This window comes from Erythrolamprus reginae, chromosome Z (assembly GCF_031021105.1).
Source record: "Erythrolamprus reginae isolate rEryReg1 chromosome Z, rEryReg1.hap1, whole genome shotgun sequence".
Taxonomy (NCBI): Eukaryota; Metazoa; Chordata; class Lepidosauria; order Squamata; family Dipsadidae; genus Erythrolamprus; species Erythrolamprus reginae.
In genome coordinates this window covers 89,642,221-89,668,854 of record NC_091963.1, presented here as the reverse complement: position 1 = coordinate 89,668,854, position 26,634 = coordinate 89,642,221, and the positions used below count along the sequence as shown (strand labels likewise).

General features: G+C 44.1%; 1 protein-coding gene across 1 annotated transcript in view; it reads left to right on the top strand.

Annotated features, from left to right (window-relative positions):
- Nucleotides 1-615: 615 nt before the first annotated feature.
- The window catches only part of ZNF830 (zinc finger protein 830), a 63,670-nt gene continuing 37,651 nt past the window's right edge, over nt 616-26,634 (top strand). The window contains exons 1-3 of the mRNA XM_070728897.1: nt 616-811; nt 2,074-2,173; nt 15,969-16,083. Of these exons, the coding sequence (XP_070584998.1) occupies nt 675-811; nt 2,074-2,173; nt 15,969-16,083 (352 nt within the window). The 5' untranslated portion in view covers nt 616-674. The remainder of the gene's footprint in view (nt 812-2,073; nt 2,174-15,968; nt 16,084-26,634) is intronic.

Genomic DNA, 26,634 nt, shown 5'->3' with positions numbered 1-26,634 from the left:
TATAAAATGTTTTGTACTTTCTCTTTTTTTACATTTAAAACATGGAAGAAATATTACTTTTTCCAAAAAATTTCCAATTGTTTTGTTGTAATTGTTTATTTAAAAATTGTCTCTATTTATTACACAATTGTTTACTTGTGTCAGAAGACTGAATTAGAAGACTTCCAAAGACCCTTTCAACTGTTGTTATTCTGTATTGTTTCATAACATGCTGATAGAACACTGACAGTTCTGATTTATTTAACTAGCTAATGCTTATAGATTATAGAAATATTATCTATTAAACTTTTTTAAAACAGCAATTTCCTATTTATATAAAATCTGAATTACAGAAAATCTCATTTCTTCAGAATCAGGCAGACCTCACATCTAACATGGGAAAATATGTCAAAAGCATCTACTGTAAATACTTCGGCTTCATATCCCTTCATGTTAAGAAAAATCTTTATGGCATCATTTTCAGTCTCAAGAGATTTGCATTTTCCTTGGTGGATTAGTTTTAAAACGACACCCCCACCCCACTCCGCAATGAAGCAACAGTCACAGAGAATTATTATTTTGAGACAGCTTCCGCGTGACGTACAATCTCTGCGACCCCGGCGCAATTCTGATCGCGATTTTTTTGCCTTGAGTCTCGTGGCAGAGAAATTGGCAAAGGGTTTTGTTTTGCGGCCATGGCTACTTCGAGTTCGGGCCGAGAACCGCGACGATCTGTTGGTACGTTGGGACAAGGGGAGCTGCGGAGATTAATGCGAACCAAACAGCGCGAATCAGCTGCGGGGAAAAAGAAAATTGACTCGCCCTACGTTAGATATCCTATATTTTCTTCGGGCGAGATGCCCGCCTTTTGCACTTTTCTGCGACAGGGAGGGTTTGGAGTTTTCTTTTGTTTTTTGAATTTTGTCTGTCTCGGTTGCTCACTGGAAATGACTGAACTTAATCTCGTTCCGTGCTTCCCCCCCCCCTGTAGAATAGGTATTTTAGTTTATTATCGCTAGCCTTCATATTTTGTTTCTTATAGCAGTCAATAACGTGTTATGCACGTTTGAAACAAAAACACAAGATTATACGTCAGAGTTCGCAATCTGATCAAAACCCTAAAGGAATGGGTTAACTGGATGAAAAAACTTTAATTTCTTTTAAGCTCCTCCCTCTTAGTTCGTAGATTTGTGTATGTTTTCCTTTCTGCTACAACAAATCTGGTAGGATGTTTAGTATGCTATACTGAGGAAGAATAAAGGATTTGGTAAAATATCTTAAATGTAATCTAGAGGCCGGTTTATATTCAAGAGAAGAGCAGATTCCTGCAGCGATCAGTTTCCTCCATTCTCTACAGGTAATCCTTGACATAAGGACTACAGTGGAGCCCAAAATTTGTTTTGGCAAAGGAGACATTTGTTAAGTGACTTTTGCCCCATTTTACAAACTTTTTTGGCACAGTTGTTAAATGAATTGCTGCAGTTGTTAAATTAGCAACATGGTTGTTAAGTGCATTTGCCTTTCCCATTGACTTTGTTTAGAAGATCACAAAAAGTGATCACATGAGCAGAGGCCACTTCAATAAATGAGTCAGTTGACAGGTTTCTTAATTTTGATCATATCACCATAGGGATGCTGTAATAGTCATGTGTAAAAAACAGTCATTCATTTTTTTAGTGCTGTTGTAACTTCGAATGATCACCAAATGAACTGCTGTAAGACTAGGAACATTCAGGCCCATGAAGGAATTTAAAGCGTGCATTTAACAAACAGTGCTCACCAACTCCTAACCCAAACTGATTTTAAAAAAGAAAATATAATTTGTAACCAGATAGCTTTCCTTATCTGCATTTGGTTCTTCCAGAGATTTAGTGAAAAAAATAGCAATTTAAGTATTTTACTTCAAGCTTTAGTCACAGGGAAAAATAATAGCAATTTAGTCACAATGAAAAATAGCAATTCAGGTATTGTATTTCAAGCTTTAGTCACAGAAAAAAGTGTAGCTGCATTGCATTCTTAATTGTTCAGAATAGTGTTTAAAAGTGCTGTAGTTTTAAGAAATTATTTTTTTAATTTTCTTAACTGCAAGACTACATATAACAATTTGGGGAATTTAAGTTGCTCTCTGTGCAACGTGACTGTGAAGAATGAACTACTGTGGCAAACACATGCTCTTGGAAAGCAGCACAAGGAGGTAAGAGAAGTTTAATGTGTATCATACTGTAAGAATACATTAGTTTTTCATTTTTAATGTATCTGGCTGAGTTCCTCTAGCTATTCTATCGTTTAAGCAATATATTGTTAAAATAGTGGAATAGTGGACCAAGCTTTTTTGGCTATCAATAGTCCATTTCATCCAGGATATCCAGGAAACCTGTAGGACAGCAAAAGGAAATGGTAAATCGTAGCTCCTTATGAAAAATTATCATAGAAAATAAATGGGATGAGGAGATCCACTTCAATAAATTGCTTCCAACTGTAATTGATTCTAATACTTTGTATAACTTTTTGATTGGATAGGTTTTTGTAGTATTTGTATTTTTTTTTTAATTTGGGCAAGACAGAACCATTGAGAAGTGGAATGAAATAGAGTACAGGTAATCCTCGAGTTCCGACTGTAATGGAGCCTGCTAACTACATTTGTAACCCAAGGATTCATAGGAGTGACTCATGTAATTTGACTGTGATCATTCCCTTCTTTTCGGCATGTATTTACTAATCAAATTGTGGGTTGTTAAGTGCATATGAGGTATCTCAGAGTGGGCTTAATGACGGAACAGGCCACTTGCTTCAGAGCACCCAAGACCTTCCCCCACCCATAGATACTTCATGCAATTGCTTTGTACAATCATTCTGCTATGCTGGGTTTCCACAAGCAGTCCTGTAGAAACACCTTCCCTTTCGAATACCGAGTGAGCTGTCTTCTCTCCAGTCTCTCTTTTTTCTATGTCCAGTGTTCCCAGTGAGCGATGAGAGCAAAGGGAAAGCAGGATGAGCATGCTCTGCTCAGCTTCTCTGACTCACCGAGGTTGCCTGCCACTTCTGGAATGGTGGGCAGTTTCGCTGAGTCTCCTCCAAAGGCTTCCATGCTCAGCTGGAAAAGCATTTGCATGCCCCAGTGAGGTGAAATCTCACAGGATTTCAGACACCCATTCTCTGCAAAAGCGGATGGGTGCCTTAAGTTGTGCAAGACCATGACCCCCAGAAGTTTCCAGTCTCTGGACAAAATGTGTTTGAGTGCCTGTGGGGCATTTAGAAATGGAATGGTATCATTCCACTTCCAAGTATCCCATTGGCACACAAACATTGCAGGACCAAGAAGCAACGAGGAAAGCTAGCAAAAATTACATTGACCACCAATTCACTTATGTGATTGTCCAGATGCTTGATGTGGTTTTCTATACAGTATACAGATCACTGTCTCAAATGAAACCAGTGGCTGTTGTATTATCTGAAAACTTCACTAGTTTTCCTTAGATATACAGTTATTGGTAAATAAAGAGAAGAACAATGGAAGGAACAAGCAGAACTAGCTGAATTTCTGGAATGATGGTAATTGAATGCTGAAACTGAAGTCTAAAAAGGACTGGGCATAGGTCTCTGGGGATACAAGATGTTGCAATATTATAGTGCCATGTTGATAGCATCATCTGATAGTCTAGTTGCTTGATAAACAAACTGCCAGGGGTGTAACAGCAGATATGTGATAGTTTTTGGGCAAGCCAGTACTAACCTCTTCAAAGCTCTTCCTAAATGCATATGTCAGGGCAATCTGTCTGAAGTTATTCAGCTCCCTAATAGAAAGTTTCTTGGGAACTAAGATAATAGAGGAGCATTTGAAGATCATGGATTATAGAAAATGAAATTGATACATTTTTCTGTTGATGTTAGAACAGAAATAGATACAATAGATAGCAATAAAACAGTACAAGTAATCCTCAACTTACAACCATTTATTTAATAACTGTTCAAAGTTAAATGGCATTGGAAAAAAGTGACTTTATGATAGTTTTTCACACTTAATACCATTGCAGTATCTCCATGTTCATGTGATCAAAATTAAGAAGCTGGGTAACTGATGATAACTGCTGGTATGTCCCGGTATGAAGATATTGATGTTTGTAACACTCTGACAAGCAAAGTCAATGAAGCTGGATTCACTAACCATGATACTAATTTAATTTAATTTATTTGACTTCTATTCCGCCCAATTCCAATGGATCGGCTTACAACAATAAAGTGCATATAATAAACAAGTCAAATGATAAGAACATTAAAACCCATAAATTTAATGTTTAACTCGTTGAACGATTTATTTAACCACTGTGGGTAGAAAGGTCATAAAATGGGGCAAAACTCACTTAATGCCTATCTCATTTAATAATGGAAATTTTGGGCTTAGCAATTCTTAAATAATCAATCAGAATAGAGATAAAAGGGACCTTGGTGGTCCAACCCTCTGCTCAAGCAGGAGACCCTATACCAGTGATGGCGAACCTTTTTGTCCTTGGGTGCCAAAAGAGCATGCGCGTGTGCTATTAAGTATACGTGAGTGCCCACACTCATAATTTAATGCCTGGGGAGAGCAAAAATAGCTTCCCCTACCCTCTGGAGGACGGTAATGGCCTGTTTCCCAACTTCTGGTGGGCCCAGTAGGCTCGTGTTTCACCCTCCCCAGGCTCCAAAGGCTTCCCTGGAACCGGCGGAGGGTAAAAACACCTTCCTCTCCCCGAGGATCTCTGGAAGCCAAAAATGCCCTCCCAGAGCCTCTGAGAACCAAAAATCAGCTGGCCAGCACACACATGCATGTTGGAGCTGAGCTAGGGCAACGGCTCACGTGCCAGCAGATATGGCTCTGCGTGCCACCTGTAGCACCCGTGCCTTTGGTTCGCCATCACTGCCCTACACTATTTCAGACAAGTGGCTGTCCATCTTTTCTTAAAAGCCTCCAGGGATGAAGCATCTACAACTTCTGAAGGCGAGATGCTCCACTGGTTACTGTATTTTTTGGAGTATAAGATATACCTTTTTACCTCCCCAAAAGAAGGTGAAAACGTGGGTACATCTTATACACTGAATGTAGATTCATCCACCCAGCCACTCCCACCCTTTGGCTTCTGCCTCCCAGCAATTTACCTCCTCACAGCGAACAGCACAGAGCCTGTTAAGCCAAGCAAATGATTATCAACTTTCCAACCCTCAGCTGATTTGAGGCTGCAAGCAAGCCACAAAATGAAAATGAAACTAAAGCTGCAAGGAGGCAAATTAGAAAGGAGAGAGAGAGCCAGAATTTTATTTTTTTGTGCTAATCAGTTGCTGAATCTGGATGCAAGGAAGTAAGTCAATAACTATAAATGTCTTTAGAAGGTTTAAATTATTAGACTTATTTTTTAAAGACTGCTTTATTATTACCTAGAGACAACATAACAAAATGAAAGCTTTTTAAAATAAATGCTTGATTTGAAGACGCCCAATGCTATTGTATCCTCTTTTAAATAGCAGAGAATAATGTATATTTTCAGAAAGCCACATCAATTTTAACAGCTCTATACAAGTATAGTCTGAAATGTAAGTGTGCTGTTTAGTATTAAGAAAAAGCAGCTGAGTTAAATCCTGACTTAGTAGATCTATTTAAATAATTGGAAAGAGTTAGTGTGGTTACATTTAAGAAAACTTTCTGGCATTAATATACAGTGGTTCCTCTACCTAAGAATGCCTCTACTTAAGAACTTTTCAAGATTTTTTTGCCTCTTCTTAAGAACTATTTTCTACTTAAGAACCCAAGCCCGGAAATATATCCCAGGAAATTTGAGAGCGGCATGAAGGTCCGGCCAGTTTCCTGCTATTCCCCCTTTAGTCCCGGCCATCTCAGGCTTTTCTGGGCTGCCAGAGGAACCTTTCAATGGTGCTTAAGGAGGCTTTGGCAGTCCAGAGTGAACAAAGCATTTTCCTTTCTCTGGGCGCTTGGAGAGGGAATAAACCTCTGCCAGCGCGCAGAGAAAAGAAACGCTCCCTTTGCTCTGGGCAGCCCAGAGCAAATGGAGCGTTTTCCTTTCTCTGCGCGCTTGGAGAGGGAATAAACCACTTTGTTGTAGTGACCACCGTTGCCTGTAAGCTGCGCATGTGAGCACGCGCGTGCCCCAAAATACCCCCCCCACGCAGCCTTTTCCACGGGCGCGCACTCCCCATCCCCCTGCCAGCCCATGGGGAGGGTGGGGAGGCGCCGGCAGTAGAAGGCGCTGCCCCCCGCCCGATCCGCCCCCTCTTCTCTTCCGCTGAAAGAAAAACGCGGAGGCTGCCTGCTTGAGCCTCCCATAGCTCCACCCCGCTTCGCCCTGCCTATCATCCTCCATTGTGTTTTCGGGGGGAAGCGGCGGGAAAGCCCTATGCCGGCCAGGAGAGCCGGCTTTCCGGGAAAGCAGTGCGCCTTTTAAACATGCTGTTTTCCTGCACCTCTTTCCTGGGGGGGGGAGTGGCCTCCTCCCTCCCCCCTGCCCAGGAAAGAGTTGCAAGAAAGCAGCGCATTTGAAAAGCGTGCTGCTTTCCCGGAAAGCTACATTTCCTGGCCGGCATAGGGCTTTCCTGCCGCTCCCCCCGAAAACACAACGGAGGTCCAGGATGACAGGTGAAGCGGGGTGGAGCAACGGGAGGCTCAAGCTGGTAGCGGCAGACCTCCATTGTATTTTCGGCTGGGGGGGGTGCAGGAGGACCTTCCTGGCTTTCCCAGGCAGCTGGCTTGAGCCTTGTGCCGGTCAGCAAAGCCAGCTGCCTGCCAGAGACGTGGAGAGAAAGAAGGGAAATAGAGGGAGGGAAAGAGGAGAGGAAAGAAGGAGGGAGGGAAGGAAGGGAGAGAAAAGTGAACGAGAGGGAGAGAGAAAGGGAGGAAGAGAGGAAGGAAGGAAGAGAAAAATATAAAGGGAGAGAGGGAGAAAGAGAGGGAGGGGAAGAGGGGAAGGAAGGAAAAGAGAGAGACAAAGAGAAAAAGTGGAAGGAAGAGAGAAGGAAAGGAAGGGAGAGAGAGAGAAGATAGGAAGGGAGAGAGCAAGAAAGAAAGAGTGAGAGAGGAGAGAGGAAGGAAGAGAGTGAGAGAAAGGAAGAAAGCAAGAGAGAGAGAGGAGTGGAAGGAAGAGAGGGAGAGTGAAATGATAGGAAAAAAGGGGGGAAAGAGAATTGAGAAAATGATTGAGGCAGAGAATGACAGGAAAGAGAGAGAAACAGAGAGAGAAGTGACTCTTGATTTAAAGCATATGGTAAAAGCACTGAAATAATAACAGGAAAACCCCCCCCAGCCCTCACCTGTTTTAATTAATAGTTATGTTTTTGTATTTGCTGGTTGTTTTAGTTTTAATAGTAATAGAGTTTGGTTTTGTTTTATTATTAATTTCTTTTAATAAAAAAGAAGGGATTTATTATATTTGTTTGTTTGTTTGTTTGTTTGTACTTCTATGCCGCCCAGTCCCAAGGGGACTGCCGCTCAGACACTATACTTTTCCACCCACCCCGAAAAAAAATTAGAGGGAACATTGGTAGTGACTCCCTCACGCTGCCTCCCATACACCCGGTACGAGGTTGCCTCTCGGAGCGTTTGGGCACGGAAAGGCAAAAGGGGGCACTTTGCCCCGGCTGGATCAATTCAGTAAAGGAAAGGTGCTGGCTGCAAAGTGAGCGAGCGAGAGGGGAGGGGATCCCTTCAGCATGGGAAGGAAGAGGAAGCAGGTAGCAACAGCTGCCTTTAGGTCAAAGGAGTGAGGGGTTCCCCCCTCTTGCCCACCTGGATTTCTCTGATTCTTTGCTATTTCTATGGGTCAGTTACCACTGATGAGCCAAATACTATCTATTTTATAGCTGTGCATTGTATTTTTTCACGTATAAGACATCTTTCCCCCCCTAAAAAAGGCTGATAATTTGGGTGCATCTTAAACTCTGAATGCGGCTTTTTCAAAGCTTTTTTTTTCAGCCCTAACTGGGTGCTAATGATCTTCTCACCTCTAACCTTGCAGGTTCTTTCATTGTTACTCTCTGAAGAATGATTTCCAAGCCCTAAGTCTTTACAGGGTTTTTTATTTCATTGCTCTTCTTGCTCCAAATGTTTCTTTCCAGCCCTAAACAGGTGCTAACAATGTTCCCAGCTCTTACTGGCTTGCAAGCTCTTTCATTGTTACCCTCTGTGAAGAATGTTTTTGAGGCTTTAAGTCTTTGCAGGTTTTTTTCCCATTGCTCTACTTGCTCAGAATGATGTCCCCACTCTTACTGACTTGCAAACTCTTTCATTGTTAATCTCTCGGAATAAGGTTGTTGAAAGCCCGAACGGGATAAAATAATGAGCTGAAGCTGACCAGACTAAGGACACTAGCCAGATGAATATCTGGTAAGCAGATTCTGTTCCCTCTTTTCCTCCCCAAAAACTAAGGTGCATCTTATACGCTGGAAAATATGGCATTTACTTATGGGTAGGATTTTACTTTTTCTCAACATGAACTGCATCTTGTTGGCTAGGGCTCAGTGTTCATGTCTGTCAAGGTCATTTAGATCATTTATGAAAATGTTGAAGAATACTGGTCCTGAGATAGAACTTTGAGGAACTCCACTGCTTTTTTTTGCTCCATGTAGATGTAATTCCATTGAGAACTACCTGCGAAGTGCAGTTGGTCAGTCAGTTTCAAATTCATCTGGTGGTAGTATACTCTATTCCACATTGTTATAATTTACCAAGAAATAGGCTGCAGTTTATTTTGTCAAATATATTATTGCAGTCTAAATAAATTAAGTCTACAATACTTCTATTTTCCACAAATGTACAGTTACTCATTCCATTCCAGTTGTTGAGATTTCAATGAATACATCATAAAAGACATTTACCATCACCTTATGGAAGGTTAGATCTAGAGATAGATAGGTACTAACTATAGATCTAGTACTATAGTTTTACTATATCGATAATATTAAAATATCAGTTACACTTTATAGTATCACTCAAGTCACGGAGAAGTATATCAACAATTTTAGGGACCTATTTCATTATGCCAACTAGAAGTCTTTGGATCGTTCATTTATTTGTTTGCTTTATATACCGTATTTTTTGACATATACGATGCACCTGGGTGAAAACTTGAGTGTGTCTTATACACCAAATGTAACCCCACCCAGCCACCCCCACTCTCTGGTCTCTGCCTGCCAGCAATTTATCTCCTTGCAGCAAACATCAGCAGAGCCTGAAGCACAAGCCACTGATTATTTGCCTCCCCATATCAGCTAATACAGCGTTTCCCAACCGGTGTGCCGCGGCACACTAGTGTGCCGCGAGACATGGCCAGGTGTGCCGCGAGAAGCTCCAGCTGGGCGGGGCGCTGCCGGCGCCCCTGCCTGAGTGTCGTCCTGTGGATGGTCTTGGGCTTCACAGTCGCTTCCTGGTTCCCTCTTCTCCCACCGCCTGTGTCTCCCGCCGTCGCCTCCCACCAAGCCGTTGCCCGTTGCCGTGGGTTCCTCGAGTGGGAGCTGCCGCTTCCCTCCGTCCAGCTCAGCCACGCTGCCGTAGAAAGCACAGAGGTTATTGCCACCGCTTCTGCCTCCACTCAGGGAGCCACCGTGGTCACCGCGTCTTTTCTTCTCGCTCAGCTCAACCACGGTGGCTCCCTGAATGGAGGCAGAGGTGGCGGCAATAACCTCTGCACTTTCTATGGCAGCGTGGCTGGGCTGCCTGGAAGGAAGCGGCAGCTCCGAGGAATGAGGCGCTGGCGGTAGACACAGGCGGAGGGAGGAGAGGGAACCAGGAAGCAACCGTAAAGCCCAAGACCAGCCACAGGACGACTTTCAGCAGGGGCGCCGGGACCGCGCGCAGCCATGGTGGGAGCAGCATGAGAAAGAGAGGATTCTATCCCATGAGGAGACGCCCACCGAGCTGCAGGTCCCGCTGCCGTCGCCTTCTTTCCCTCCACCTCTTTCTCCTCATGCAGCCTGAGCCCGCCTTTGCGAGTCCGCCCTGGCTTTCGCTTCGCCCCATGATTTCCCCGCAATTTCATCCAGGCCACCTCTTGCCTCCTTTTGAACTGCGGGGAAATCTGCGGGCGAAGCAAAAGCCAGGGCTGGAGAGAAGCGCGGGGGTGGGGAAGGAGGAGAGCCCCTCAGCGCTTCCCCTCCGCCAAGCTGCCTGCTTGTCCTCGCACCTCGTTGCGACCTCCTGCCTTTTTCCAGGGGCCTTTGGAAGGTACCCAGGGAAGGGGGGGGATTGGGGGTGGCTGCAGCGGCTTCTCGTCCTCCTCATTGGGCTGCTAACGCCCGCCCGGCCCCTCTTGCATGCAGTCCCTTCACCGAGCGCTTTTTTCTTCTCACAGCTGAGGCAGGATTTGGAATGTCGGGGGTGTGTGCGTGCGGGCTCCGCATCCCCCTGCCACCCGGAACATTTAAAATAAGAAAAACCTTTGCCGGCCTCCGCAGAGAAGAAAGGAAGAGAGAGAAAGAAAGAGAGAGAGAGCAAGAGAGACATAGCAAGAGAGGCAGAGAGAGAGAGAGACAGAGAAAGAGAAAGAGAGAGAAAGAAAGAGAGCTAGCAAGAGAGAGAGACAGAGAGAGAGAGAATGAAATAGCAAGAGAGAGAGAAAGAGAGAGAAAGAAAGAAAGAGAGAGAATGAAAGAGAGATAGCAAGAGAGAGCAAGGGAGAGAGAAAGACATATAGGGAGGGAAGGAGGGAGAGAGAAAGAGAGCAAAAAAGAGAGGAAGAAAGAAAGGGATGGAGAGAGAGAAAGAAGGGAAGGAAGGAAGAGAGAGAAAGAGTGAGGGAGAAATAGAGCGAAATGGAGGAAGATTTTTTTTTTGTCAAAACTTTTCTTTAGCCCCCCCCCCCCTCCGTCCGTTCAGTGTTCCCCAGGATTTTGAAAATATGAATAATGTGCCGCGGCTCACAAAAGGTTGGGAAACACTGAGCTAATAGATTGAAGTTGCCTGCTAAAATGAAAATGAAAGTAAAGCTGCATGAGGGCAAATTGCAGGGAGAGGCAAGGCAGAATTTTATTTTCTTGTTCTAATCAAACTGTGGTGAAACTGGCTGCTGGGTTTTTGTTTTTGCTTCAAGGAGGTAAGTGAATAACTAAATGCCTATAGAATGTTCAAATTATTAGATTTATTTTCAAAAGACTGTTTTATTATTATTTTAGACAACTTAACAAAGTAAAGAAGCTTTTTAAAATAAATGCTTGATCTGAAGAGGCCCAGTGCTATTGTATTTTCTTTTAAAATAGCAGAAAATACTTGCTAGGCAACTTCATCAGAGAGCAACGTGCCTCCTGCTCCTCTTCTTCCCTCTTGGCATCCCACCCTACTTTTGCACAGGTGAGAGACCTCCGGCTGCCCCCCTCCCCCTTACTAATTCCACATCCCCACCACTCACAGCCCGCCCAATCCTGTCCCCCACCTCGTCCAAATGCAGGTGCCTCCGGCGCCCATTTTACCTTTAGAAAGAGGCCACCATCTGCTTGCTCCTTCGCCTTCCTTTCTCTGACCCTCCCTCCAGAAGGGGGTCAACAGCTGCAGCACCCTCTTATTTCTACCTCACCGCGTTAAGAACATGCCATGTGACACAGGCCGCCTAATTAGCCTGGACCTCCCACCCTCTTAAAAGAAGAGACATATATGTTTCCGAAATCTCGCGTGCTCTTGCATGAGATTTCTCCTGCTGCACAGCAGCCAAATCTCGTGCAGGGGACATGTGCGTGCATCGGGAACACACAACTGCATGTGCATCCTGAAAATTGCTACCAGAATGGACCACCTGACCATTCTGGTGCCAGGTCATCACTGGTACTAATAAAAGGGAAACATCAGGATAGGAATGTTAGGCACGCTGGTGCATGCTCCTTACTGATCTCTTAGGAATCAGGTGAGGTCAACAGTGGATAGTCTAAGGGTAAAGTTTTAGGGTTTGGTGATGAAACTACAGTCAGGTAATGAGTTCCAGGCATTAACTACTCGGTTGCTGAAGTCGTATTTTCTACAGTCAAGTTTGGGATGGTTCACCTTGAGTTTGTATCTGTTGTGTGCTCGTGTATTGTTGTGGTTGAAGTCATTGATAGGAAGGATGTTGTAACAGATGATTTTATGAATTACACTTAGGTTGTGTCGAAAGTGATGTAGTTCTAAGCTTTCTAAGCCTAGGATTTCAGGTCTCGTTGCATAAGATATTCTATTGCGAGTAAAGGAGTAGAGGGTTCTTCTCATAAAGTATCTCTGGACACTTTCTAATGTATTTGTGTCTGAAATGTGGTGTGGGTTCCAGACAAATGAGCTGTATTCAAGGATTGGTCTGGTGAAAGTTTTGTATGCTCTGGTTAGTAGTTTGATATTACTGGAGAAGCAGCCACGTAAGATTAGGTTAACAACACTTGAAGCCTTTTTGGCGATGTTGCAGTAGGCTTTGGCACTTAGGTCGTTTGATATGATATTCCAAGGTCTTTTACAAAGTAAGGGTTGTCTGCAAGGTCTTGTCTATTCAGCTTGTATTTGGTGTTCTGATTCTTTTTGCCAATTGTTGGTTGAGATTTGGAGTTGCCAGATATTTGACCATTCTGACACAAAGTCAAGGTCTTTGGCGGTGATGAAGAGCTTTACATCATCAGCAAAGAGAATGCAGTTGCTTATACAGTGATAGCTCGTCTTACGAACGCCTCTTCATACAAACTTTTCAAGATATGAACAGGGTGTTCAGGATTTTTTTGCCTCTTCTCACGAACCATTTTCGTCTTACGAATCCTCACTTCTCTCCCAGCTGCTGCTGCAAGCAGCGGCTAAAACAAGCAATTTTAAGTTAGCAGGCTCTGATGATCGAAAGGGAACTGGAGCCAGGCTTTCCCGTGCGGGGTCTCCCCCCATCCCATTTGCTAGAAAATGGCGGGTCCAAGGAGCTCTTCACAGCCGCCCTGGTGTGACGGGGGGATGAAGCAACGCTAATGGAATGCTTGTAGAGGCAGGGAAAGGGAACCTGTGGAAGAATAAATGGCGGGGGGTTTTTCCCCTGGAAACGTAAGGAATAAGGGTGGCTGGAGGAATAAATGGTGGTGGGGGGGGGGCGGGTTGTCCTGGAACGTAAGGAATAAGGATGGCTGGAGGAATAAATGGTAGGAGTGTGTATCCTGGAATGTAAGGAATAAGGGTGGCTGGAGGAATAAATGACGGGGGGGGGGGGTTGTTCCTGGAAACGTACCGAAAAAGGATGGCTGGAGGAATAAATGACAGCGGGGGGGGGGTCCTGGAAGAAGAGGAGGACATTCACTGCCAAAACTTTAAGGCTTCAAAAAAAAAAGCAAATCTGAGGTGGCAAGGAGGAGCACACCCCTCCCATACAGCCGGCTTGCGAGTAGAGAGAACCTCCCCTGTGGCTTCCCTCTCTTGCTGCCTCCCTCCCAACCCCGATGGCTTTTCTTTTTACACATGCCTCCTTTCCTTAAAAGGGGTTTCCAGGACACCAAACTCACATTTCTTCCTCCCCCCACCATTTCCTTACGTTCCAGGACACCCCCTGCCATTTATTCCGCCAGCCACCCTTATTCCTTACATTCCAGGACCTCTGCTGTCATTCTTCCAGCCACCCTTATTCCTCACATTCCAGGACCCCCCCCTGCTAGTTATTCCTCCAGCCACCCTTATTCCTTACTTTCCAGGACCCCCACTGCCATTTATTCCCCCAGCCACCCTTATTCCTTACATTTCCAGGACCCACTGCTGTCATTCCTGCAAGCCACCCTTATTCCTTACATTTCCAGGACACCACCCCCCCGGTCATTTCTTCTTCCATTTCTTCCACCCCCTTTCGCTGCCCATCCCCGCCCTCTGTTCACCTCCCTTCTAAAGTTTTGGATTTTCCTAATGGGCTTGCACCCATTATTCGCTTTTACATTGATTCCTATAAGAAACATTGTTTCATCTTACAAACTTTTCTTCTTACGAACCTGGTCACAGAACGAATTAATTTCGTAAGACAAGGTACCACTGTAATGTGATCGCAAAGAACATTTATATAGAGTATGAAGAGTGTTGGTCCTAGTACGCTGCCTTTGGGTACACTGCTATTAACAGGAACAGGATTAGATAGGGCACTCCCTATTTTGATCACTTGTCTGTTTGATAGGAACGCAGTTATCCAGTCACGTAGGGATCTAGAGATGCCCTAGGATTTCAGTTTTAGGAGTAGGTTATCGTGAACCACTGAGTCAAAGGCTTTACAGAATTCTATATAAATTGCATCTATTGATTTGCCCTGATCAAGGTGTGTAGTCCATTTGTTTTTGCAGTGTAGGAGTTGCAGGTTACAGGATAATTTTTTTCTTAAACCAAATTGTTTGTTAGAGAGTAAGTTGTTAGTTTCTAGGTGGAGGGTAATGGATTGGTTTATGATTGATTCCATGACTTTGCATGTGACACAGCATAGAGAGATTGGTCTGTAGTTTTCTACTATTCTGGGATCTTCTTTTTTGAAGATGGGGATGACCATGGGTTTGGTAGGAACTGGTCCTGAAGGATTTTTCAAAGATTATACTTAGTGGTTCAGTTATGGCTGTGGACAGCTCTTTTAGGAAGTATGCACATGTCCATCAGGTCTGATTGATAGAGCAGATTTTAGGCCACGGTGCTTTTTCAGCATTGTCTTCAGTGATGTCTATTTGTGTTAAATCATTATATTTGTGGTATGACTAGGAAATTTGGGGCATGAGTCTTATATCAGGATGTCCAACAAACCTGGAAAACAGGGAAATCAGGGAATTATCAGGGAAATCGGTGATTTAGGAAACATCAGGAAATTAACCGAGAATTTGTGAAAAAAACAATAAACTGTTGGTTATTACCTTTAAAGCCCTTCGTGGCATTGGACCAGAATATCTCCGAGACCGCCTCCTGCCATACGAATCCCAGCGACCAATTAGGTCCCACAGAGTGGGCCTTCTCCGGGTCCCGTCAACGAAACAATGTCGGTTGGCGGGCCCCAGGGGAAGAGCCTTCTCTGTGGCGGCACCGGCCCTTTGGAACCAACTCCCCCCGGAGATTAGAACTGCCCCTACTCTTCCTGCCTTCCGTAAACTCCTTAAAACCCACCTTTGCCGTCAGGCATGGGGGAACTGAAACATCTCCCCCTGGGCATGTTTAATTTATATATGGTATGCTTGTGTGTATGTCTGTTATTATATGGGGTCTTTCTTAAATCTTTAAATATTTTAAATTGTCAGATTATTTATGATTTGTTTCCACGTGTTGTGAGCCGCCCCGAGTCTTCGGAGAGGGGCGGCATACAAATCTAAGTAATAAATAAATAAATAAATAAAAAACAACTGTTAAAATGTTTAAAAGTCAGGGGAAAATCATGTAAAAAAACCAAACTGATTGCGCTGCCTGACAGAGTCAAGCAAAAATTAGCATAACTGTGGCAACAACTTGCTTCCTCAGCTACTGATATTTCTCCACAGCCTAGCCATTTGGTATAACATCATCTACGACCACGCCGTAACAAATTGCAAGTTACAGGGAAATATCAGGGAACTTTCTCCCTGGACGCCCTGTTCATGTTGGTAGTGCAAACCAGAAAACTCCTAAAACTTCAATTTTTAAAGAAGACAATCAGCATTTGATTAGCAGCATCTGGGTGTTATTTAGCCTCTTTATACCAATGGAAGCAGTAAAGGGTATACATACTTTTTCATATATGGCTTCTCCATTTTGGATTTCTTTTTAAAGAATAAATATCATGCTGTAATATATCAAGTATTGTTCATTTGAAGTATTTTTTTCTATTTATAAGAACTGCTAGGGTTCAGCTGATTTTTACTGTGTGTTACTATGTAAATGAGTAGAACTCAAAGACGCTGCACTTTTTTACATGACTGCATAAGGGTTCTTTCAGTTGCACTTTTTCATTGCTGGTATTAGTATTTCTGATATTTCTGCTATGATTTTGAGCCCTGGGAGTAATCCTCAGATATTTTATTTGCTGGTTTAATTTGTTTTCTAGAGACTTGAATCATTAAAAGATATTAAATATACTACATCCAAATCATTTACTGACACTTCATGCCTCAAAAAAAGAAAGATAGAAACAAGACTTCTAGATGAAAAGAAAGGACAAGGTATGGAAAACTCCTTTGTGCTTGTTATATTTGTAATTTGATGTGTAACCTTTAAAATCTGATAGTTAATATCTGCTGCATTTAAGTTTGACTTTATTTATAAAATTTCTCATGTACTGGCTAGATCCAGTTAGTTAGATTGTAGAAGGAAGCAATGTTTAATGGACATAGTCAATATTGTCATTTCTGAAATTTCTGATTTGTATTTAGATCCCGGTAGTCCCTCCTCTTGTTATAGGCTTTTAATGTAACACACCATCTCTTTTTCAGGTTTCACAATATTAAAATTATAAAGCAAAATCAATGAAATAAATCCAATGCCATGGCCTTTTGATTGAAGAAAAAAATAACCCGAGAGTACCACATTAAAACACTCGGAAGAGAGAGTGATAATATGCTAATTGAATTGGTTTAATTGAATTTTATTAAATATTAATTTTATTAAAAAGAAAATTATGAAATTGGGTAATAGTAAATCTTCAGTTTGTGACTATGTATGGTATTGTACCAACAAGTTGGCTTTTTTCTATTTTTTTTCACCAAACTTACACAAACATCTATACTTATATTATATTATCAAGATATTCATAATTATACATTTATATCCAAAATATCATAAACATATATCCTTAATTTGCTCCTTTTATGTTTTTATCTAGCATCTGCTTTACTTCTATATTACATACTACTCCCATCCTCTCTCTCCCCTTCCTTTCTACTTGCTCTTTCTCCCTTTTATCCTTCCTTAAGTATATCTAATCTTGATCCATTTTATGGTAAGCAGACACAATGTTGAGAAATCCTGACTTCATTCCAACATTGGAACTATTCTTAAACTTATATCTTTCCTTTTATCCATATATTTATATATAGATATATAATATATACATATATCAGGGTATGTTTTAGGCACAATTCCAGTATTTTTTCAAGACTCAAAAATCCACTCTTTGGAACAATACTCTTTTATTTAAGTTCACACCATATTAGATACATGAAACTTTAGCAAGTTCAGATGCAAGCATAAAGACTGAAGCATATTCTATTACTTGAAATACTTTCACTGCTCTGGGAAGCACCCTACATTCCTATTCTCAGTTGGCTCAGAGATAAGAGAGCTATAAATCACCACTTTAGTTCACTTGGCTTACTGGCTTCATAATAAACTTAACATTGCAGTTTCTGTCTCATTTGGAAGGCACAGCATAGGTTTTTCACATTTTAATTTCAGGAACACCACAGATGTCCACCATTCTTTTTCAACAATATTGTCAGACTCCTCTTTCACTTCCCGCTCTAGCCTGGAAATGACATCTGACAGTCCACAGAGCTATTCATATGGATTAATACTTTTTACCTTGTACTCTTCTTTTTATCATTCTTCGATAGCTAGGATCTAACCATCTCCTTATACATTTACCTCACTATCTGATAAGAACCAACTTCTCATTGTCACATCAGCCCCCTCTGGCACTCCCACATCACTATCATCCTCACTCTCTGCTTCCAAATCCTTTGTCAGCCTCCCTAACCCAAGATAACCCGAGGGACCTGGCTCATTGTCCTCAGAATCAGGCATGTCCTGAGACTGACAAGGATAACTTACAACAGAAAACAGGGAAATCAGGGAATTATCAGGGAAATAGTGAGAAAAATGGAATAAATCAGGGGGCAAAACAAACTATTAAAATGTTTAAAAGTCAGGGAAAATCATACTAGAAAAAAGGGGTAAAAATTACTCCGGTTCCAGCATCGCGCCACTAAGCACAGCCGGTGAGTAGCTCTCCCATGCTGTCTCTTCTTCTTGAAGCCGTTTTGGGGCAAGGTCCACTCAAGGAAGAGGGGCCGATTGAGAGAGGAGATCATAAGGTGTCGGAGGGAGAAAGGCAATCTCCCGTACGATACCTGGTTTGCTCTTGGATCAAGTTTAAGAAAGTTGGTTACTTTCAAAAGGGCCGACAGTAAGGTGCGACGCTAAACCACCAAACATTAAGTCGGAGAGGAGCGGATTCCATATTGAAATACATGAGTTATCCTTTTGCAAAAACTTATAGAATAATATTTTAAACGAAGCCTGGTAGCGGCAATTGTTCACAATGTTAAAAGAAAGTGATTATACTTTGCGAGAATGAAGATTGGTGAGAGGTAATCGAGATCGAGACGTGATCGAAGATTGAGGAGGAAGTGTCAGAACTTTCTAAAACTACGACGTGATGCATTGAGAAGTGACCGGAGATTTAAGATTGAACGTGAGTGTTGGAGCTTATTAAAAACAGAGGTCTGGTGCATTGTTACATGGCAAGATTGTGGTGGTGTGCCTGGAGGAACTTTTTTCTTTTTCCTCTTGAAAACGAAACAGAATGGAACTTTACAGAGGCTTGTTGCTGACTACCCCCCCCCCTTCTCTTTCCTGCTTTCTTTTTCTTTGACGAATTTTGAAGACCTTGGAGGTACCTTACTTATATGAGGTGTTAAATATAAAAGTGTGTGATTATTTGAAGACCTATTTGGATCAGTAGTTTACTTGATTTGTAACTGGACTGATTTGATTGATTTGCTTGACTTTCTTAATTTGATTTTCCTGATTTGCTCACTTGTTTAACTGAATTAAATTGCCTCAGACTGAACCAGATTAAACTTTAAATTAACCAACTGACTGTGAATTTAAAGAACTTGAAAGAACCTAAGGAATTTTGAACCCCAAACTTTTGAACTTAAAAACCTCTGTTGGATATAACTTATTTTATTACGGTTACCAGAAAGCAGATATATAAATAAAAACTTACAGATACCTTTCTTTAGATCTACAACTTTAAACCTGGACTTTAGAATACGGACTTTGCCTCTGGACTTTAAAACGTAGAAAATGGGGAGTCTAGCCCTTCCAGATTAAATTTATGAACATTTGTTTCTGCTGAAATTCTGATGTAATTAGGTGAACAACAATATCCAGACCCAGCACCCCCCTTTAAAGAGAAAAGAGAAGAAGAAGGGGAAGCACCTCCCTGGGATTTATGGAACCTTTAAGTTAGCAAATTTAAATGATTTAAATAAGTTATATTTCTACTTTCTCTTATTTTCTCTTCAGATCTGTATTTTTATAGTGAAAATACCTGTCAATAATTAATTGTTTAATGGTTAATTAATTGTCCAACTCCTCGATTATTAATTACTAATTAATTGTTTTGAAATCTTAACTAACTGTAATTCTAGATATTTATTAGACATTTAATATTTAACTGACTTAAGCGATTTACTATATATTATTATATATTACTATATACAGTGGTACCTCGGTTCTTGACCATAATCCGTTCCAAAAGTGTGGTCGAGAACCGATTTGGTCGAGAACCGAAACTACAAGAAATAAACTGCAGCCGTTTAGGCAACGCACGAGCGATCCGCCCTCCCCCTTTATTCCTGACTCCCGAAGAGGCAGACAGGCATCCGCAAATACAGTTTACATACCTTTGTGACTGCATTGTGATGGCATACAGGAATGGATGTGGAGGGAGGAGGGGATTGTTATTCTTTTGAAGGGGATTCCCCTTCCATAGAAACGGGGTAACTTCCCTTTGGGTGTTTTTTCTGTTTTTTGTCTTTTTTGCTCAGGAGAATCTGGCTCTGCAGTTGCCTGTCTCTTTTCATTATGGAAGAACTTGTCAATTGTTATTTGTTTTTGTCTTGTTAGTAAATTTTTTCTGAAAGGGGACATAACACTATCATTAAAAATGTTCACTGCTCTATTTGCTAGGACTTTATCAGGGTGATGTTTTTCAGCAAAATTTGCTATTTCTGCCCATTTAGCACACATTTCATGAATTAAGCCACTTGAAACATTTTCCTTTCTCCATTGCACTGGGAAGGAGAGTCCAACATGGGTAATTACCAATCCTATTGGTAGAGACTGAGTTAAATTAAATATTTAAATACGAGGTAGTCACCACCCCTTAGCAGCCCCCAATACCTCAGTTTTAAAAACTCAGTCTAAGAGTAGAGACTTGAGTTTTTTCCTCTGAAAAAAGTAGTAGTAATAATTTAATAAAATAACCTGTTTAATGTTTGTTTTTTCTCTTTCACTACAGATTGAGAAGATTGAAGAGGAAAGTCGTGGAAGGGGTCTCTGTCCTCCGTGGACACCGCCCCCACCGCTTCTCCTCCTCGGGTTTCCCTTCCCTGAGCGGGTACAATTCCTATCGAGGAGCAACCCAGCCTGGGGTCACTGGCCTCAGTGGCCAAACCTGGCTGGCGGCCAAAGGTGAGGGGGTCCGTCCCCCTCACTGGGAGGCTTGTAGAGCGGCTTCGCTGTGCTCTGAAAGGACTTGGCGCAGGGCCAGCGCCTCTCAGCTATTCGGCGGTGAGGAAGAAAGCCGCCGCGCCGCCGCCGTGATCGCCGTTCCCGGAAGCCTTGAAAGCCGCTTTGATCGGCGAAGAAGGCATTAAAAGGCAGGACGGTGGGCTCTCTCCCTCCACTGGGGAAAGAGATAACCCCGAAGGGAAGAGGCGGCGAGATCGCGGAACCGCCATTTTGGGCGACATTTCCCGCGCCCGCCATTGCTGGAAAGGAAACGGTTGTTGCCGTCCAATCAGCAGGCAGAATTAAGGCTGCAGGGCACAGGCGTGAGTCTCTGAGGTGATTAGTCACCATTTTGTGAGAGTTGGTTGTGAGCATACGTTCTTCCGTGACTCTTAAGGCCTTTGTTACTCAATTTAACAACTGTTAATTGTAAGTAGCTATGGAAGATAAAATTCCTGAAAAAGTATCTTCCCCCAGCGTGGTGCCCAGGGATAAGGGCAAGCCTAAGCCCAAAGACAAATCCAAGGCTCCATCTTCATCTCTTAAAGAGGCAGAGAGAAGAATTAAGGCATTGGAGCAGAGGCTGGAGGCAGCCATTCTGACACCTAGAATTGCCTCGCCTCTCCCTGCGCAGTTGGTGTTCCAGGCCAGGGATTTACAAGCTTCTCATTCTGGGATGAGACCAGCGGAGACCTTGTCAGAAAGGGATTGGTCCCCAGAAAGGCAGAGCCCATTTATGTCTCAAGCTGTTCATTCAGCATCAGGCCTCAATCAACCTAGGCCTGCTTCTGCTACTCATTCCTTAAAAAGTGGGCCTTCAGCAACCTTTACACCCACTGCAGCTGGGCTCAGAGTGCACCCTGACACCTGGCAACAGATGTCACCAGCATTACAGGAGCTTGTTACTGATGCATATTCGCAGGGGATGGCAGCAAAGGTGCAGAACACACGACATCCTTGTCCAACAAGAAATCCTTGGTCAGTACCACCCCTCTCGGGTATGGGGTCCTGGGTTGAAGAACCATCCCAGCTAGAGGACACCGAGAAAGAGTATGATTTCTCAGATGACGAGACCGCTCCTGAACAACCAGTGGTAGCGGGTCTCTTCAAGGCATCCTTTTTTAAGGTTCTACTTCATAAGGCAAAACAAACGGCAGAGTTGCCAGGTCCTACCAAAGCTACAGATTCCACAGAGGATCCTAAACCATCTACGGTACTCTTTAAAGAACCCCAGCCCGAGACTGACCATGTGCCATCCTCGGAGATCTTTAGACAAAGTATTAAGCGCCCCTGGCAGACTCCAGCAGCAGTTCAAGGACCTTCGGTCATGGAGAGGAAATTCTATACTCTGGATGATGATATGGAGAAGCTGTTGGAGTTTCTGCCCATTGACCAGCCAGTAATGACTCTGATTTCAAAGGCTTTGGTTCCCTCTGAGACTGGCGATAGCTTAAAACCAGAGGATAGGAAGGCGGAGATTTTATTGCGTAAGTCGCATCAAATGGCCAGTTGGGGGTTTCGGGCAGCCGCGGCTGCCTCCTTTTTCAATCGGGCCTCCATAATATGGCTGCAAGAGGTGCAGGCCCGTCTAGGTCCAGACGATGGCCGTTTACGTCAGGACATCAGTAAATTATTAGCGGCAGTGGAATTCTCTGCGGATGCTACCCTCCACGCAGCGAAGTTTTCGGCTCGAGGGATGGCAACTTCACTGGCTTCCAGGCGACTCCTTTGGCTGAGGAACTGGCCGGCGGACCTGAAGTCCAAATGGAACCTGGCTTCCTCCCCATACCAAGGAGAAAAACTGTTCGGGGAAGCGTTGGATCCGGTCCTCGTTGAGGACAAGGACAAACGGAAGTCCCTTCCCAGAGCGTACAGGCGACAAGAACGTCGGGCTAACCCCTATAATCGTCGCCAGCCATTTCGTTGGGACTCCTCCTCATCGGTGGGTCAGAATATCAGGCCATTTCAACAAGGCCAGTATGGTCAGTCAGGCTTTCGGAGTGACCGTGCGGCCTTTCAAGACCGACCGAGGGGATATCAGCAGGCGAGACGGCCCTTCAGGGGAAACCAAAGGGGCTTCAAACGCTCCAAGTGACTTGGCTTCGCTACCGCCCATAAGAGGCAAACTACAACTTTTCAGTGCCTCCTGGAGAATTATCTCCACCGACAAATGGGCGATAGCCACAATTTCTCATGGGTTGCGTCTGGAGTTCCTTCAGCCCCCACCAAACCGGTTTGTCCAATGTCCATCAACTCGAGATCCGCTGAAAAAACATCATTTGCAGCAGGAGATAGACCATCTTTTGAATATAAGGGCGATAGAGAGGGTGCCCGAGCATGCCAAATGCACGGGGTTCTATTCCATCGTTTTTCTCGTGCCAAAGGCATCAGGAGGGTTCAGGATGATCCTAAACCTAAAATCCCTGAATACCTTCATCCGATATCGGAGATTTCGAATGCACTCTTTCCAATCGATTCTCGCCTCTATTCGTCATCACGATTTTCTTACGTCAATAGACCTGAAAGACGCTTACCTGCACGTTCCTGTTTGGCCGGCCCATCGTCGCTTTCTCAGGTTCTGCCTACACGGTACCCACTACCAGTACCGGGCGATGCCGTTCGGCCTGTCCTCTGCGCCTCGGACATTTACAAAGCTGATGGGCATCTTGACGGCGCATATCAGGGCCCAGTCTGTGCGGGTGATGGCATACTTGGACGACATCATCGTTATGTCCAAGTCACTGCCCCAGGCACAACAGGATTTGGCTCTCACACGGCACGTCCTGGAGCGACATGGCTATACGATCAACGAGGAGAAGAGTCATCTTCTTCCCTCTACAAGCATCCAGCATCTGGGGTCTATTATAAATACCACTCAAGACACGGTATCTTTGACACCGGAAAGGCTGCTCAACATTCGGCGACTGGTCAGCAATCTGTGTCGACATCAGGTGTCGCTGGCCATGTTGTCCAAGGTACTTGGGACTCTATTATCATCCATAGGGATTGTACCATGGGCTCGGCACCACATCAGGGGTCTCCAATGGTTCCTCCTTCCGTACCAAAAGAACAAGGTGAGCCATTCCCACCGGAAGGTGAGGATTCCAGCGTATGTCAGACAATCACTGAGATGGTGGTTGTCCCCGGCGTTGTTCCGGGGTTCACCTCTCCACAGTCACAAACGCTTGGTTCTGACCACAGATGCGAGTCTGTCTGGTTGGGGGGCTCACATGGGTCCTCATATGGCCCAGGGACTATGGTCTCAAGACGACCTGACTCCTATCAACATCAATTTCCTGGAGCTCAGGGCAGTGTTTCTGGCACTTCAAGCCTTTACTTACTGGGTTCAGGGCAGAGACATACTGGTCCTAACAGACAATGTGGTGACCAGGGCCCACCTAAATCATCAAGGGGGCACGAAGTCACAGCGTCTCATGATCGAGACTACGGCTCTCTTCGATTGGGCCGAACTTCATCTGGCTTCATTGACGGCGGAACACATTGCGGGGACCAGCAATGTGCAAGCGGACTGGTTGAGCAGGGCTACCTTAGATCCTTCGGAATGGCGACTCGCCCCGGCTCTTTTCAACAGCATAGTCCTCTGCTTCGGTTTTCCATCAGTGGATCTATTTGCAACCCCGGACAACGCCCAATTGCCCAGGTTCTATTCCCGGTTCCCGACGCCAAGGGCGGAAGGGGTCAATGCCCTGTTGTCTCCCTGGCCCAAGGATCTGCTTTACGCATTTCCACCAACATGCCTTATTCAAAGAACATTGGACAAGATGGTTCGAGAAGCAGCGGAGTTGATATTGGTGGCTCCCCATTGGCCGAGACGCCCTTGGTTTGCAGATCTGATAGCCTTTTCTGTGTCTCCCCCGTGGAGGATTCCAGATTGCGACATATCGTGGAGCCAGGGGTCAGTTTGTCATCCGAACCGTCAATGGTTCCAGCTGACCGCCTGGCACTTGAGAGGATCAGATTGAGAAACCAATGCATACCGGACAATGTTGTATCTACTATGCAGGCTGCTCGTCGTTCGTCTACGGTACGGATTTACTAGGCTACATGGGCGGCCTTTTGTAAATTTTGCTTAAAGCAGCATTCTGACCCTCAACACGCCTCGGTTATTCTGGTGTTACAGTTCCTTCAAGCAGGAGTTGATAGAGGTTTGGCACCAAATACCTTGAAAAGGCAGATAGCTGCTCTCGCGACCGTTGTGCAGGTGCCTCAATCTCGTTCCCTAGCACAACACCCTTGGGTACGGGATTTTATTAAAGGAGCAGTCAACTCCCACTCACCTCAGATACATAGGTTCCCGACTTGGGACTTGTCTCTCGTGTTGAAAGCTCTTACTGCACCTCCCTTTGAGCCGCTAAGGTCTATTCCGCTTCGACTGCTAACATTTAAGACAGCATTTCTTGTGGCGATCACATCAGCGCGCCGAGTGTCCGAATTGTCGGCTCTGTCTACTCGATCGGACTTGTGCGTGTTCCACTCGGACAGAGTTGTGTTGAGACTGGACCCGACCTTTATACCCAAGGTCAACTCGGGATTTCACAGATCACAGGAATTGGTCCTTCCTGACTTTTGTACACATGGCCAACATCCTTTGGAGTTGAGGTGGCACAAGGTGGATGTTAGGAGAGCCTTAAAGATTTATATCAGAAGGACTGCTCAGTTTAGGAAAACTGAGAGGCTGTTTGTATCATTTGCTCAAAGGTCTATGGGACTTGGGGTCTCATCGAAATCCATTAGTCGCTGGCTTAGGGATTGTATTGCGGAAGCGTACAAAGCTAGGTCTCAATCTCCTCCGGCTGGGATAACTGCGCATTCCACCAGAAGTGCGGCCACGTCTGCGGCATGGAATACCCAAGCATCTATTGAGGACATTTGTAAGGCAGCGACTTGGGCTTCGCCTACAACCTTTATCCGTCATTATAAACTTGACTTTGTAGCTTCGACTGAAGCTTCTTTTGGGAGGCGTGTGTTGCAAAGAGTGTGTTCCTCTCCGTCGACCGTGGCACAGCCTTTTCCCTCCCAGGGGATGTGAACTTTGGTATATCCCATGTTGGACTCTCCTTCCCAGTGCAGTGGAGAAGGACCGTTGTACATACCTGAACGGTCTTCTCGATGCACGGGAAGGAGAGTCCAAACCCACCCAGCGTAGTTGCCAGGTCGCCGGAGTATTTGGGTTTGCGAGGTTTAAAGTTAATTGTTATGGTTAAAGTTCAATAAATTGTGTTACCTTTATACTGTCTTCGTTTTTAAAACTGAGGTATTGGGGGCTGCTAAGGGGCGGTGACTACCTCGTATTTAAATATTTAAATTAACTCAGTCTCTACCAATAGGATTGGTAATTACCCATGTTGGACTCTCCTTCCCGTGCATCGAGAAGACCGTTCAGGTATGTACAACGGTCCTTCTCTCCTCCTCCTCAGAAGATATTTCTTCGACCATATCCTTCTGCTGCTGTTGTTGTAGGTGCATCAATTCCTCTGTGGTTAACTCGGCAGCATGACCTTCCACAAGTTCATTGACATCCTCTTGTTGAATGTCAAGCCCCATGCTTTTTCCCATGGTCACAATATCATCAATCACAGCAACATCATCATCAATGACAGGAGCTGGGTCAGGTTCCAAATCCTCAGTGTTCCTTTCTGATACACATTCTGGCCAAAGTTTTCGCCATGCCGAATTCAATGTGCGATGAGTGACATTACTCCAAGCAGTGTCAATTAAATTCACACAATTCAGGATGTTGAAGTGTTCTTTCCAAAATTCCCTCAGAGTTAGCTGTGTGTCATTTGTCACTTCAAAGCACTTCCGGAAGAGTGCCTTTGTGTACAGTTTCTTAAAATTACATATGACCTGTTGGTCCAAGGGTTGAAGAATAGGCTTGTATTCGGGGGTAAAAATTTCACCTTGATGAAGCTATAGTCATCAACTAGGTCTTCCTCTAAAGCAGGGGGGTGAGCAGGGGCATTGTCCATCACCAAAAGGCATTTCAAAGGCATTTTTTTTCCTGTTAGGTATTCTTTCACTCGAGGGTCAAAAACTTCACGCACCCACTCTGTGAAGAATTGTCGGGTAACCCAAGCTTTTGTGTTTGACCGCCACATCACACCCAATTTACTTTTCATTACATTGTGCCTTTTAAAGGGCCGGGGGTTGTCGGAATGATAAACAAGCAAGGGTTTAACCTTGAAATCACCATTTGCATTTGCACAAAACAAAAGAATGAGCCTGTCTTTCAT